The sequence below is a fragment of the Ranitomeya variabilis genome, chromosome 5, assembly GCF_051348905.1.
Source record: "Ranitomeya variabilis isolate aRanVar5 chromosome 5, aRanVar5.hap1, whole genome shotgun sequence".
Classification (NCBI taxonomy): Eukaryota; Metazoa; Chordata; class Amphibia; order Anura; family Dendrobatidae; genus Ranitomeya; species Ranitomeya variabilis.
In genome coordinates, this window is record NC_135236.1 from 100,028,032 (window position 1) to 100,042,698 (window position 14,667).

A 14,667-nucleotide genomic window follows, 5' to 3' on the forward strand; every position below is an offset into this window, starting at 1 on the left:
ACATTGCATAGAATAGACTGGGACTCTGCTGTACATACATCACATAGGAGACACAGGGACTGCTGTATATACATCACATAGGAGACACAGGGACTGCTGTATGTACAGCACATAGGAGACACAGGGACTGCTGTATATACATCACATAGGAGACACAGGGACTGCTGTATATACATCACATAGGAGACACAGGGACTGCTGTATGTACAGCACATAGGAGACACAGGGACTGCTGTATATACATCACATAGGAGACACAGGGACTGCTGTATGTACAGCACATAGGACACTCAAGCTGCAGCATACATTACAGGAGACGCTGCGACTGCTGCTTTCATCAAAAGAATGGGACGACCAAGAAGCACGCTAACACCACCTTTTAGTTATCTTACTGATCGCCAGAAATATGGGTCACAATTCTGTTGAATTTGGTGGCGCACGGACGGACAATATACAATTGCATTTTCACCATATTTTTTGGGAAAATTGCAACACTTCATTGTCAAAAATGCCTAATCCAGATTTATTCTATTTATGACTTCTGCATAAGTCATAGTAAAAATTGCTGGTATCATATTTTTTTTAAAAGCGTGGAACAAATGCAAAATAAATGTAACTATTTGTAACATGCATAAAAAGTCACAATTTGCAAAACTGTACATTTGCTGGCTCGGTCTCGGGATCTTACCTAACATCGTTAGTGATCCTCTGGGCTTAATAGTTGCACTGGCGTAATTTGCGTCAGATTTCTCATTATTGTGCGACATTGGATAAATATGGCGTGGAGGCGTTGTGTGAGCGCTCTAGAGACTGGTCTCAAATTACTTCATGTTTGGTAACTGTGTCACACATTAAACTGCACCCGTTTTCCCAATAAGCCGCACCTCTTGTCTAACAGCACACAGATGTCCCTACACACAGGTTTCTGGAGTTTTTGGCTCCGTTCTCTCCACATCTCCGGCACATGTACAGTAGCGTGATAAATATCTTCCATTGAGCCTCATTTATCAAAACTATGTAAAAGAATGTGATCTTAATTACCAATAGCAACCAATCACAGCGCAGCTTTCATTTTACCAGAGCTGTTTGACAAATGAAAGCTGTTTTGTGATTGGTTGACCATGTTTTTGTAAGTGTGGCTCAGTATATACGAGCACTCTAGTCAAACTGGAGTAGCGAGCACTTGCTCATCATGATTTATTACAGAAGATGAGCAAATCAATGCACAGGATCTGGGTCCAGTGGCCATGTCGGTAGTCTGTGACGGCCAGGAAGGAGTCCAGTGATCGGCCTCCTACTGGCCAGAAGCCCCGGAGCCTCTTTGATCCCTTTGGCCCGGCATGAGTCACACGTGACGTCGCTCCGGGCCGACTATTACATTTTGCTGCTGCCCAATTAGCTAATTTTCCTCTTTCTTTTTCAGGGGACCCAACCCGAGTAAACTGATCCAGCAATTCCTAACGTTGCGTCCCGACCAACAAATTCACATCTTCAACACACTGAAGTCGCACCTAACGGAAAGGGGGATGCTGGGAAACGGCGAGGGCGTGTAAGATCTCTGTATGTCCGGGCAACCAAAAAATACACCTCTACCTGGCGCATGTGGGTTCACTGTCCAACACTGCTGTTCCAGCCGTTCCCAGAGAGCACTCATTAACCCCTTTGCTGCCGGAGAAAGTTCCAGAAGCCCCTCCCTCCTTTTGTAAACATTTGTGTGAGATTTTGGTATTTTATTTTGTTTTTTTTTTGCCGTTTGTTCACATCCTGTTTACATTTGCTCTCTAAAGACGACGCCTATTTCTTACCCAGTTCTACCTACAAGAAGGGTTGTCGGGGGAATGTGGCGTCTCGCAAGGCGAGATATTGAGGAAGCTTTTGAAAGTGGAGCGCAGAAAAATGGAAATCGTTCCTGAAGTCTCGAGAGAATAGAATAAACAAAGTGGAGTTTGCGGCATCCGACTAATTGATTTTGCTGCTCTGTACCTGCAGCTTTTACCAAATACATTAGGATTCAGACCTTTTCTTACTCTTATTTTAATTCGAAGAGAACTTGTCAAAGTTTGTGCGCCCCCCAAAATTAACCTCTCCACTGCCTGATATCTCTGTTTCTGCACTTCCCAATATCTTAATGCACCACATCCCAATTGCTTTCTAGTCAAGGAAGTTGAGATGCTGGCGTGGCGCAATGTTCATGCCTTAGGACGGTGTCATATGTTCAACATTCATGGTCTGCACTGGGACCCGACATCCAGACTGTCGCCAAGGCACTATCTGAGCATGCTCGTGTGCTAATAGTGTGTCTTCGGCATGCTCAAAAAATGTTAGACACCGCGGCGGCATGTCTCGTGGCTTTTCAACAAACGCAACACATGCAGGGATTACCTAACAGTCGCAAGACATGCAGCCGCGAGGACTCGAACATATTTGTCGAGCACGCCAAAGTCACTCGAATAGCACACGAGCATGCAAGGAGAACACCTTATCTGAGCACAATCGCTCAATAGGCTCCTAACCTAAAGTCAGCAGCCTTGTTTATGCCGTGGCCAGTCTGAAACGTGAATATCAGACCTGTGTAACCTTCCTTATTACCACTCTATCTGCTTTGACATCGTTGGACACAGGGAACATCATCACAAGCACAGCCATAATCTTGTGCCTGCGCTTTTTCTCTGCATGCACAGTACAGGAGGTATTCTCACTTTGGCTGAGCTGCACCCCTAAAGGTAGGGCAAGATCACCCCGCTGCACTGTGTATGTGCCAGAGGTAGAGCACGATGGTACAAGTGCAAGTCTGCACATCTGAGACGACTGCAAGTTCCAGGTTAGGTTTAATGACTGTGACCATCATAGTAATCTATTATAGTAAACGGTTTGTTTTGTCCATTACACCCGCAGTTTGACTGGAAATTTCCGCCGTAACATGGGTACAAATTTTCACCAATATCACGCTAATGGGAAATTGGACTTAGTTTGTAATGTGTATTAATTATTAGATTTTTTTTAAGCTTTAAATTCTGGTAAAACTGTATCGAGCATCATAGGGAATTGCTTTTTATGCCGTTTTCTAACATTTCATGTAAACGCCTATGATCTGGCAGTAATCTGTAATCCATAAGTGTGGCATGCATATCTGCTGAAAGGTTGCTCTATAATAATGGGGGGCATTGCACAGCTGGGAGCCTGGATGGATGGAGCAGCATTTAGTAAAAGCAGCAGGGCGCGTGAAGAAATCAATGAGATAGTCATCGTACGGTTAAACGCCTCTTTAAGGAACAAGTGTTTTTCTTTGCACCACTTTAATGCCTCCAGAGACAGGAAACGGTTGGTCACACTGTATTGTTGGTTTTATCCTCCGCACAGATGCTGTCGTGACTGTCACCGCTCGCACTGTTTGAGCCTTTATCTATAGGGGTTTTATAACTGTTACATCTGATTTGTTCCGTCTTATTATTTTGTGTTTTGTTATGAAGGACTGGTAGATGGAATTAGTATTTTTCGCCTTCATCTTGAAATGTATCCCCCCTGTCCCCTCCCCAGTCCTGCTGTCTCTGGGTTTACATTTGTCCTGGATGATATGGTGATTGCGCCCAAAGGCTGCTCTCATCAGTTTTCCCCGGACTTCCCTCTGTATACCTTACTTATTACCTGCACTTCATTCTTCCTGCATTTTTTAAGGTTTTTGTTTGTTCAGTTCTTTTTACTTCTTTTTATTGGGAAATTATCTAGATGTACCACAGGTTTTAATTAGGTGTAGCCTAATCTGTGATTAAGCCTTTTTTATATTTATTTAATGGGGTTGTAGAAGAGTGAAAAAAAAAAAATATATATATATATATATGGCTGCCGCATTCTTTTTAGGAACAGCGCAACTCTTGTTCATGGACAGGAGCGTGTACTGCTGTGTGGCCACATGTAAAGCGGCTGATATCTGAAAACTACTTCGTGTAAATCACCGTGCGTGTGCGTATAGTGTATCTTTATGAAATACAGGTTATAGATTCCTTTTAACGGTTATCCGTAACCCGCTTGGACATATGTGACCTATTAATATGGGCATACAGGTTTTAGAATGGATAGAATAATCATACCTGTATGCCCATATCTGCGGTCTTGTGGAGAAATCCTCTTTTATTCGTTTATAGTATTGAGTTCTTCCAGGCTCTGTGGCGTTCGGTGCCCGAAAGAAAACTCTGCCTCCGGTCTTCATTAGCGTACCAGCCCCCTGCCATCAGTAGTAGTGATGGCCCTGGAATCCCGCGCCTGTGCCCTGCCATAGCGTGTTTACACTTGACGTTTCCACCCTTCTATGGCCATTGGCTGCTTCTTCTGCACAGGCGCAGGAAGTCACTGTAAGTGGGGAGAGTACCTGACCGGAGGTCACTGGAGCGGAAGTGTCTCGCATGCACAGAAGAAAGAAACCAATTCCCATAGAAAGGTGGAAACGTCAAGTGTAATCGCGCTATAGCAGTGCACAGGCGCGGGATTCCTGGGCCATCACTACACATCACAGGGCACCATGACGCTGATGGCAGGGGGCTGGTACACTAATGAAGACAGGAGGCTGAGTTTTGTTCCAGACACCTAATGCCCCAGAGGCTGGAAGAATGTATTACCATAAACGAATAAAATAGGATTTCTCCACAACAAGACCGCAGATATGGGCATGCAGCTATGACTGTTTTAGCCATTCTATAACCTGTATGCCCATATTAATAGGCTACAACATATAAGGGGGTGACAGATTACCTATAAGTGAATGGAGATGAGCTGCAAAAGCAGACATAGCTCATGGACAAGAGTGGCACTGTTTCTGGAAGAAAGCAGCCATATGTTTTCATCTCATACAACCCTCTTAAATCAAAATTAATCATATATATTTGCAGAGATATATGAATTATTGGGTCAAACGTATTTAGGATTGAGATATATATATTGGCCTTCAAGTGTATTTAGCTAAAACCTTCAACTTTACAGCATTATGGACCTTATCAGCATTATGATCCCCTGTGTTAATGGGAATGTGATGCTTTAAGTTTAGAGCTGTTTTGTAGCTTTTCATTAATGTCACTGATAATTGTACTGTAGTATTGCTTTTGCTTCTGCTACAGTTTGGACTGTGAATGCTGATTTTCAGACCCTGGTGGTCATGAGGGATGTCATGTTTGTTTACATAGATATGTACCTAGATTTCTATGGATCTTCTCCATATCTACAGATGGGATATCAGTAGGCGGGTAGTGCGCCCCCATACATCCCCCAATATTGGCTTCGTACTTTCTATGACAGGTCAGACATAACGTGCTAAGAGTCGCCACTCTCACAATCATATTAATGTTCGTCATATTTATGTAGTTTTTTAGTATTTTTTTTCTTTCTAGGACTCATTTATTTAATAGCTTTCTATTTCGGGCTCTTTAAAATATTGTTGTGGTCCTCAACATTTCTGAAGGTTTCATGCATCCTGAAAAGCTGGTTAATATTAACCAGTGATATAAGGCGGTCCTGCCACACGCCCGTCGTGTCTGCTCTAATAAATACTTGTATTTCCTATGAAATAAAAACGTTGGCTCCTCATTTCATATAACTCTGTTTTGTTATGTTCCTCCTGAACATTTCTAAAGAAATTGACAACTGGGCGTTTTCCTTTTGTGACCGGTGGGGTGTCCTTAAACAGCTGCTACTGTCAGCACTGATTGGACAGTGTCAATGTGTAGGAAATCCCAGATAAAGGAAAATGAAAAATGCTCCACCAGAAATGTTATATTGCGGGACTTGTAAAGTACAGACCTGTCAGGAGTGATGACCGATTCTGTATGAAGGGGATAAACCCATCGTTGTGCCCTCTTACGGTTGTTGAATCCAACTCTTGGTTCCCTCTGACACATTGCGATCATATATGAAGGGGCGTAGTGTAATGTCGCCTGCAGCTTCCCCCTGTGGTAAATGCCAATTTGGAATACAACAGTTTTATGCACCGTGAAAGGCAAAATTGGCGGGAAAAAAATGTGAGGGGCTACCTACATGTCTATGGCCTGCTTAGCAAGGTACATAAAGTGGATAACCCACATATTCTTTGGCTGCTCTGTTTTGGTTATAGACTGCTAGGTGTCTCCTCTGCTTGTCTGGCGCCATCGTCCAAATTTATCTTGTGGTTAAACGTGCAATATTCCCAGGAAAATCAAGCTATGGCCTGCTGAGGGCTTGTGTGGAAATAAAAAATGGCTGCTTTCTTTCATACACACCACCACCAGATATTTAGTTATGGGAACTTTAGCAGACCAGAGCAGAAAGTTCCATTTATGGAGAACTGGTCTTAAATCAAGAACAGGAAGTTCTAACCATATTTCCTGGATTTACTTTATTTTAATGGAGGACTGTGTTATGTATGTATTGGGTTTTGTTACTACGGTAGTAATGTTAGAGTATTTTATTCTGTGCATTTCATTGTGAAATATTGATTTATGCCTATTATATAAAATTAGATAACCTGTGAGGGCATTTTAGTATGTTTTGCCTCCAATTTTATTCTGCCAGCCCTATAAAGAAAATTTACTTTTTACCTAGTTATTCTTCGGGTCAATTCCCATGACTGTATAGTCGTGACCCAAGCTTTTGGTCTCATAAATGACTCTGATGCTGTTCGTTTGGGTTAAAGATGCATATTGTGGGTTGTGACTTGTGACTGTAATGCTGAACAGAAAATACTATTGCTATACTGTCATTTAAAGGGGTCTTCGACAGTGAGATAAAACTGCATCTCTGATATAATTCAAACTGTATCCCATCCTTAGTCGCTTGTCAGTACGGGCTGCAGACTGACTCTTCCCAAGACCTCTGTCTCCGAGACCAGAGTGTCAACTGACCAGAACCGTCACACACACCTCAGTCAGCAGCCGGGAGCACGGCTGCAATATGTGAAGAAATATATCTATTCCTCACTGAGCACAATGGGGGTTAGCTCCAGCTTCATCCTCCTCGATGTTAGCTTGTTTTCCGGTTGGGCACAGTCAGTCTATGCACTGCTATGTCAGACTGACAGAGGAGGAGAATGAAGCTGGAGATCTCATCGCTGAGCACAACGGGAGTTATAACCTATTTCTTCACATATCGCAGCCGTGCTCCCGGTCGCTGACTGAGGTGTGTGTGACGGCTCTTGTCAGTTGACACTCTGGTCTCGGGAGCGGCATATCTTTAGTCTGCAGACCATAGTGACGTGACTAGTACAGGCTGCGGTTTGAATTATATCAGGGACCCCTTTAATCTATACTCTAGTGCTAAGGAATGGCAGCCTTTTGACTAAAGGGGGTGGTGCTCAAAGAGGTAGCAATTGGTCAATAAGATTGTAGGATTGACACATTGATATTTCCAAGATGACTTGGACACTTACCATTGAGTTGTGTATTTCCTGAGATTCTCTCCAGCACACACTGGTTTCCAGGTTCGTTCAATTGCCAGTATTCATGGTCAGTATTTTATTCATATATTTTTTACCAAAAGTCAAACCGATGAGATCATAAGTAAATAGGAGCAGTTGTCTGTTTTAAAAAGGATTTTTGAGAAATATATGTTGGAAACATTGATCACAAATTTAGCCATATCAATGATGTCTAAGGCTAAGTTCACATTAGCGATTCTGTTCACAGCGTATCATCTGCATGACGCAAAAAAAAATGCTGTGTCTATGCGTTTTGTATGCGTTTGCGTTGTTTATGCGCATGCGTTCGATATTTCCAGGAGGGCGTGTCTCAGTCAGTTCCTGGACATGCGCAGTCCGAAGTACGCAAGCGCATTGAAAGCATGTGTGCGCATGTCTTTGCGTACCAATGCGTTCTCATAGATAGTAATGCGTTGTTTATACGCTCTCAACCGCATGCGTATGCCTGTGCATATTTGACGCCTCAAAAAAAAAAAGCAACATGTTGCGTTCGCTGGACACTGCGAAATGACGCACAGTGACGCATCCGTATACAAACTGATGCCAATGCATGTCCCTGCGTACACAATGTTAAAGATAGGTACACAAGACGCATGCGGCTCTGTACGCAGGTCTACGCTGCGCAAAAAAACGCTAATGTGAAACTGGCTTAACCCCCTTGTGACCACCAAAATATATTTTTCTATGGCTGTCATTAAGAAGCTTGAGCATCTAGATGATTATTGGTGCCCCCATAGTGTAATCATAGGGTGCCGGGTTTCCTTCAGGTCTGCCTATTAGAATTTGTCCTCCTGGATAATCAGTAGCATGGGGTGGTCTGTCAGCTACATCTAGAAACGCGTTATATGGGGGCACATGCGTGAGGCCAAAGCACAACCTCCCAAGTTACAAGTGTAAGCAGTCTCGCTTTACCTCCATTTGTCTCTGATTTCATACACTGGATTAATGAGAAACCTCTTGTGCCATGTTCCAATGGTTCCATATGTACAGAGGTATTCACACCTATACTCGCAAACTATTTAAACTTTTGTGCTATAATTTTTTTTATTTTTTTTTTTGGGGGGGGGGGGGGGGGATGTTTTGCAGTATGGCTTTTGTCTATAAGGAGTGTCACATGTGGTCAATACCAGTGGTGTCCTAAAGACCCCGTAGACTTTTTATAGGGGATCCGTCATGATTCCCAGGTTGTTTCAGTCGGAGTGATGGGAAGAATAACTCTGCATACTGCACCATTACTCCGGTCATATCTGATGGTGTTGACGAATGAGGCTGTAATGCAATATAATGTGAACATGGCCGTGTTGGCAATGGATTAACACTATATGCAGCACAACCTGCGATAATCCAGGTAATGACCTACGATCGTCTGATATTTTTTGATCACTTGATATTTTTTTCGGACATTTATCATTTTAAATTTATTCATCGTACAAAGACATTGTTTGTGAAATACCTAATCCAAGGTGAAGCTGATGTTAGAACTTTGCTTCTTGTACTGTATATGTAATACCACTATGGTATGTTCTGTAGGAGAACCACTATGTTGTTTTTCAGGTTTTGTCCTGGTTTTGTTTTTCCTGGATTGCTTGCATTCTTTTATGTTCTCATTGCATTTCAGTCTGATTTCCTTGTATTTGTGCTGATTAAGTTTCTTCGGCTTCAGTTTACATGGCGGATGGTAAAATACGCAGTTGCTATAGGATCTGTCCAGTTCAGTTATGTGCACGTATATATTAGATGGCTATTGCCATGACTTCTACATAAACATTTAGTTTGGATCAGCACATAATGGGATAAAATGTAAAGGAAAAGTGGCCTTTAGTCCACCTGGCTCTGCTCATTACCAAGGCGTTTGGACAGGTAACATATCAACAATTGGATCCTTACTTGACTCACCTGTAGATGTCCGAGTTGATGGAGAATTTACATCCCACCAACAATGGGATCATAACAAAAATGTGATGTATATAGCCAGCAGATAATTGCTTAAATGAAATGTAAAGTTTTTACGTTCATGGTGCCCCAAAAATTTTGCCTTGAGTTGATTGGTTGGGACATGGGGTCTACTGACGACTAAGTGCCCCCCTCACAGACTTGCACAGGTATTGCAAGCTACATATACGGCTTAGTTGTTGCCTTGAATATGTTGTTCCTACGCCTGTAGAACGTTGGCTTCACACTCATGTCATGTGGTCGCTCTTCTACCTTCACATGTGTATCGTCATATTGATCGCTGATGATTCCATTACGACTGTGAATAGACGTAACATAACAGTATTTTATGATGACCAGGTCATATAGTTTTGCTGCTATGATGGTATTTTCCAGGTGCAGGGAACATTTAGACTTTTATATGTCACTAGAGAATTTTACCTCTACAAGTAACTTAAATACACTGGAGCCAATTCTTCAAGCTCTTCATCAGAAAACAGGAAATTGTTTTAGGTGGGTGAGAAACCTCTGACAGGGGTCTTAGCGGGAACGTGTCTCTTTATGGAGAGTTTCAAGCCGGCGTAAGGAGACTTACCGGTCATGCCATGTTCCCCTGATTTATAGCAGTACTGCCTATTTATTGTAGGGCCAATGTTAAACTTGGGTTACATATTTTTTGTTAGCTAACCCCTAAAGTAAGTAGAGGTGCAACGTTGGCTTCAGTTTTATTTTAGAATAACTCCCAATTTTGGCTAAAAAGCAATGTTTAACCTTAAATTAAAAAAAAAAGATATAAACACATTTGTATACTGGCCATTGACATCTAATGGTTATTTGTCTATTAATTCAGGGCTTCTATTTCCATATGTTGTTGTAAAAGAATAAGTATCCTTTGGTGTGAAAAAGAGAGGATTCCTATAATCTGGTATGTCCTATGTTGACCAGTCCGCAGGGTATTCTATATTGCTTGGCCTGGCCCCTTGTGGATTGGATGTAATTTTCACTATTTGCATGGCACACCCGTTAGGTTTCCGCCCCTGCTCAGCACCTAGTAGATGTGTCCCACTCACAAATTCCCTTCTAAGGCTACGTTCACATTTGCGTTGTGCGCCGCAGCGTCGGCGACGCAACGCACAACGCAAACAAAAACGCAGCAAAACGCATGCACAACGCTGCGTTTTGCGCCGCATGCGTCCTTTTTTTGATTGATTTTGGACGCAGCTAAAATGCAACTTGCTGCGTCCTCTGCGCCCGGACGCGTGCGCCGCAGTGACGCATGCGGCGCAAAACGCAAGTGCGACGCATGTCCATGCGCCCCCATGTTAAATATAGGGGCGCATGCGGCGCCCGACGCTGCGGCGCAGACCGCAAATGTGAACGTAGACTTAAACAGTTTTATTAATGGTGATATATATAGAAAAAGATGTGGGGAGAGTTGTACTGTCTGTCAAGTGTTGTCCCATAAATGTGTTTTGTAGATATTTTTTGCATTTACTATATATATTTTTTTAAATTTAAGTAACTTTTGGTGTTTTTTTTTTTTTGTTTAAGATTCTACTAATCCTGAAACTAAGCAGAAAGCACATACTGATCAGTCATCTAATTTGATAGTTTTTTTTTTATTCTAACTGCTGTGGGGCCGTATCACAGGCCCAGAGATCTTGTATCTTCTGTTACCAGGCAGAGATCTGTGTTACTATTACTATTGGCCAAAGTGGTGAAGTAGATGCTGTATATACCTGCTTCATGCAGCAGCTTCAGCTTGTGTGTTGCTGGTACCTAAAAGGCACTAATATAGTCCTTGTATATTTAACAGGCCATACAAAATGGGAAGAAATGGTCCATAAGGGCATTTGATTGGTTGTAAAAATTGCAATGGCTGGTAGGCTCTATGGTAGTGTGGTGTAAAGGGAGCTGGTCCTTGGTACAGTGCTATGACATCTGAAGCCGCAACCATTAAGAGGTCAGAAGAAGTGATCTCCACCCACCTGACTCGTAGGAATCGGGAAGAGACTTTTATAAAAGTTAAATGGGTTTTCCAGGCTGAAAAATCTTCAGTCGCTCCATGTGACTACAGAAAGTCACGATTCAGCAATGTTCAGTGCACCCTGTCAAGGTTTCCCTGCATGTGCAGGACATATGGGCAGTCACGTGGCCGCATGTGTGCAACCTGGATAACTTGTCAGGTGCCGACAAGAATCTCACCTGCTTCTCTCGGTATAAGGCTCTAGTCACACACCAGTATTTTTTATTTTTTTTTATCAGCATTTGCATTCCAAAACCAGCAGTGTCTCCAAAACACTGAACAGGTGTCAGTCTTTCAATTATAGTTTTAAGGTACCGTCACACTCAGCAACTTTACAACGAGAATGACAACGATCCGTGACGTTGCAGCGTCCTGGATAGCGATCTCGTTGTGTTTGACACGCAGCAGCGATCTGGATCCCGCTGTGATATCGCTGGTCGGAGCTAGAAGGCCAGAACTTTATTTGGTCGTCAGGTTGGCGTGTATCGTCGTGTTTGACAGCAAAAGCAACGATGCCAGCAATGTTTTACATGGAGCTAACGACCTGTGAGAACGATAAATGAGTCACCGTTACGTCACTGGATCGCTCCTGCATCGTTCTGGAGCTGCTGTGTTTGACGTCTCTACAGCGATCTAAACAGCGACGCTGCAGCGATCGGCTCGTTGTCTATATCACTGCAGCGTCGCTGAGTGTGACAGTACCTTAAGTTCCACTCCTGGTTTTGGCAAATAAACACTGATGCATTGCCAAGTATCGATGTATGAGTAAGCCCTAACATTGACTGACGACTTTTCAGCCTAGAAAACCCATTTAATCACTTATGTGATCTAAAAAAAAAATTACTTAAAGAAATTGTCCAACCATAACAACTTCTCAGTGTCTGATCCATGGGGATAAAAAAATTGGCTTGGTAGGGTACTTCTTCTTGCCTCTTGTTTTGTGCTCCCCTGGATCATTTATTGGAGCAATAGCTCTCACAAGCTTAACTGTCTAAGAAGTAGAGTAGAGATGCCCAGATTTTATGGGATCCCTTTTAAAAATTCTATAAAATATGTGAATAAATCTAACACCGCAAGTTAAAACGATCTGGTTAAGTCATGAGTCCAAGGGAGTTCTAAGTACAACCCATTGATGATCCCATCATGGACATATTGTGGTTTAGCAGCTGGATTGAAGAATTGGACTACTCCTTGAGGAGGTCATCTGTTGGGGTGGTCTACAGATTGCTGTAAGTCACATTATGAGGAATTCCACATAAAATTCTTTGACCAGCAGAGTCCGAGTATCTGTCTCTGTATAAAGAGCAGAGCTGACCTTGGCATTGATGTCAGACATACAGGGAACGGCCTGTAGGACACACTTAGAAGCGTATTCTAGACTTGTATTCTCTTGCGGTGCCGACCTCTCTCCGTGCAGCCTCCTAGTGTTTAGCAATACGAGGTGTTTCTTCTTTGAACTTAATGTTCCTATGTGAATATAATGTATGTTTATTCTATTTATATTCTTATGCAACTGAAAAAAATAAATGTCTACAACAAAAGTATTTTGTAGCCAATAAGCTGTTTTTGTTTCCTTTTCTACCCTGGGTTCACGATGACATGGAATATTTTGGTATGTTCCTTGTGAGAATGCAAAACGTTTAGATGACACAATGATGATATAGTTATGGATAAATGCTCAACTATTGGGTGAATCGCCCTCATTGTCTTTAAAGTGATGTCTGTGTAATTATCCAAAGTATTTTGCCTAGAAATTTTTTATTTTTTTTTAATAACTGACTTTTGACATTTTCAAGCCAGTTTGAAGCGTCTCCGCCAAAATGGGTGGAGCTGGGGAAGAGACTGAGAGTAGCTACGTCCACCTATCAAATTTATCATAAGTGCTGGCATTTTCTGCACCAGAAATATCACTCCAGCCACTGACGCATGGAGACGCATGCCACTGAGAAGATGCAGCAAACTAAAGAAGACCTCCAAATTTTTCATGTTGAACTGAACATCCAATGTAATAGTGGCTGCAGAGTGGAATAGAACTTTTATTTTTTTATTAGTTAACTGTACCTTTGTGGAGATTTTGGCAATCAAAGTATTTAGCAGCTAATGAGTTAACTTTAGTTAAGTCCAAGTGTGTTCTTAGATAGTTTTCACTGGGGGGAGAGGGTGTGTACCTTTTCTTCTCTGTGTAGGATGCTGACCAATAATAAGCAGGTAGCAACCCGCAGGTGAAAAAACACTCCCCATCATAGCTTAGAGCAGGCTTCTCAATGTGTGAGATGTAGTTACACTTATGTCTGATGTGCTCAATGCTCTGCAGCGAGATCAGACGGTCTGATATTCCATCTCACATAGGAGCAGCCTGTTCTGGGCTTCTGTGTGAGATGTAATGACTGATCTCGCTGCATGGTAGAAGAGTCGGATAGGCGGTTCCCTGGTGGCTTCCCCCAACCAGTGTCCTAGATTATCATGTCTCCACCCATGTATGTGTCTAGACAGAGCCCTATCAATCCAGGGCAGGAGGCGGGAAGAACTGCCGGTGACCTGCTTGTCCGATTAATGTACAGCACAGCTTGGTCCCCAGCTGCTTGTAAAGTGTGGGTTTCTCTTAAACGCCGCACTGTTTCAGGGTCGTACATACCTGGATGAGATCCTACAGCCAGTGCCTGATGCATGCTACCTGTGGATTGGGCAGCATGTATTACCTGGCAGGTTTACTATGTCACAACAAACTGTGGTGTAATTTTGAAGCATCGTATAGACTAAATCCTATTTCCCGTCTATGTAGCGATCCGCCCCAACCACTTGTGAATAATGTCTAGATCATGTCTGAAACACACAATTCAGTGCAAAGCCTGAAGACACTTTTGGCACACAATTAGAGAATTTTGGTGCATACAGCTTAATAAATTGCCCAAAGCATCTGTGTTATGTGCTCTCATATCTGTACAGTGTATTCTACATAGAATTCAGCGGACACAGTATTTCATTAGCCATTTTGGAACCTCAAGTGGACGTTTGTGGTCTAGAAGGAGTTGTAGCTTTGTCCTTGGTTTAAAAGGAGTGTGTGACACCTTCCCACCAGCTTGTTTTTCTTCCATGCATCTCTGCTCTACTTTCTCATGTAAAGCCAAAGCTGTCAATCAAGGAAGAGGATGGATGAGAAGCTTGCAAAACAAGTAGGTGGAAGAATGCACAAAAATAATCGGCCTCGCCAAAGGTGCTCACTGCTCCTGTGCTTGGTTTGAACTGTCACGGCGGCACGGGAGGGGAGTATGGG

At 42.7% G+C, this 14,667-nt stretch overlaps 1 protein-coding gene and 1 long non-coding RNA gene across 2 annotated transcripts in view; both read left to right on the top strand.

Annotated features, from left to right (window-relative positions):
* Positions 1–2,020, top strand: part of CDS2 (CDP-diacylglycerol synthase 2) — a 57,032-nt gene extending 55,012 nt beyond the window's left edge. Inside the window, exon 13 of the mRNA XM_077263043.1 lies at positions 1,424–2,020. Within this exon, the coding sequence (XP_077119158.1) occupies positions 1,424–1,553 (130 nt within the window). The 3' untranslated portion in view covers positions 1,554–2,020. The remainder of the gene's footprint in view (positions 1–1,423) is intronic.
* Positions 2,021–6,949: 4,929 nt separating this feature from the next.
* LOC143775196 (uncharacterized) lies at positions 6,950–12,937 on the top strand. Its single transcript, XR_013215592.1, has 3 exons — positions 6,950–10,452; positions 10,751–11,704; positions 12,093–12,937. It is a non-coding gene; the product is annotated as an uncharacterized LOC143775196 (long non-coding RNA).
* The last annotated feature ends 1,730 nt before the right edge of the window (positions 12,938–14,667 follow it).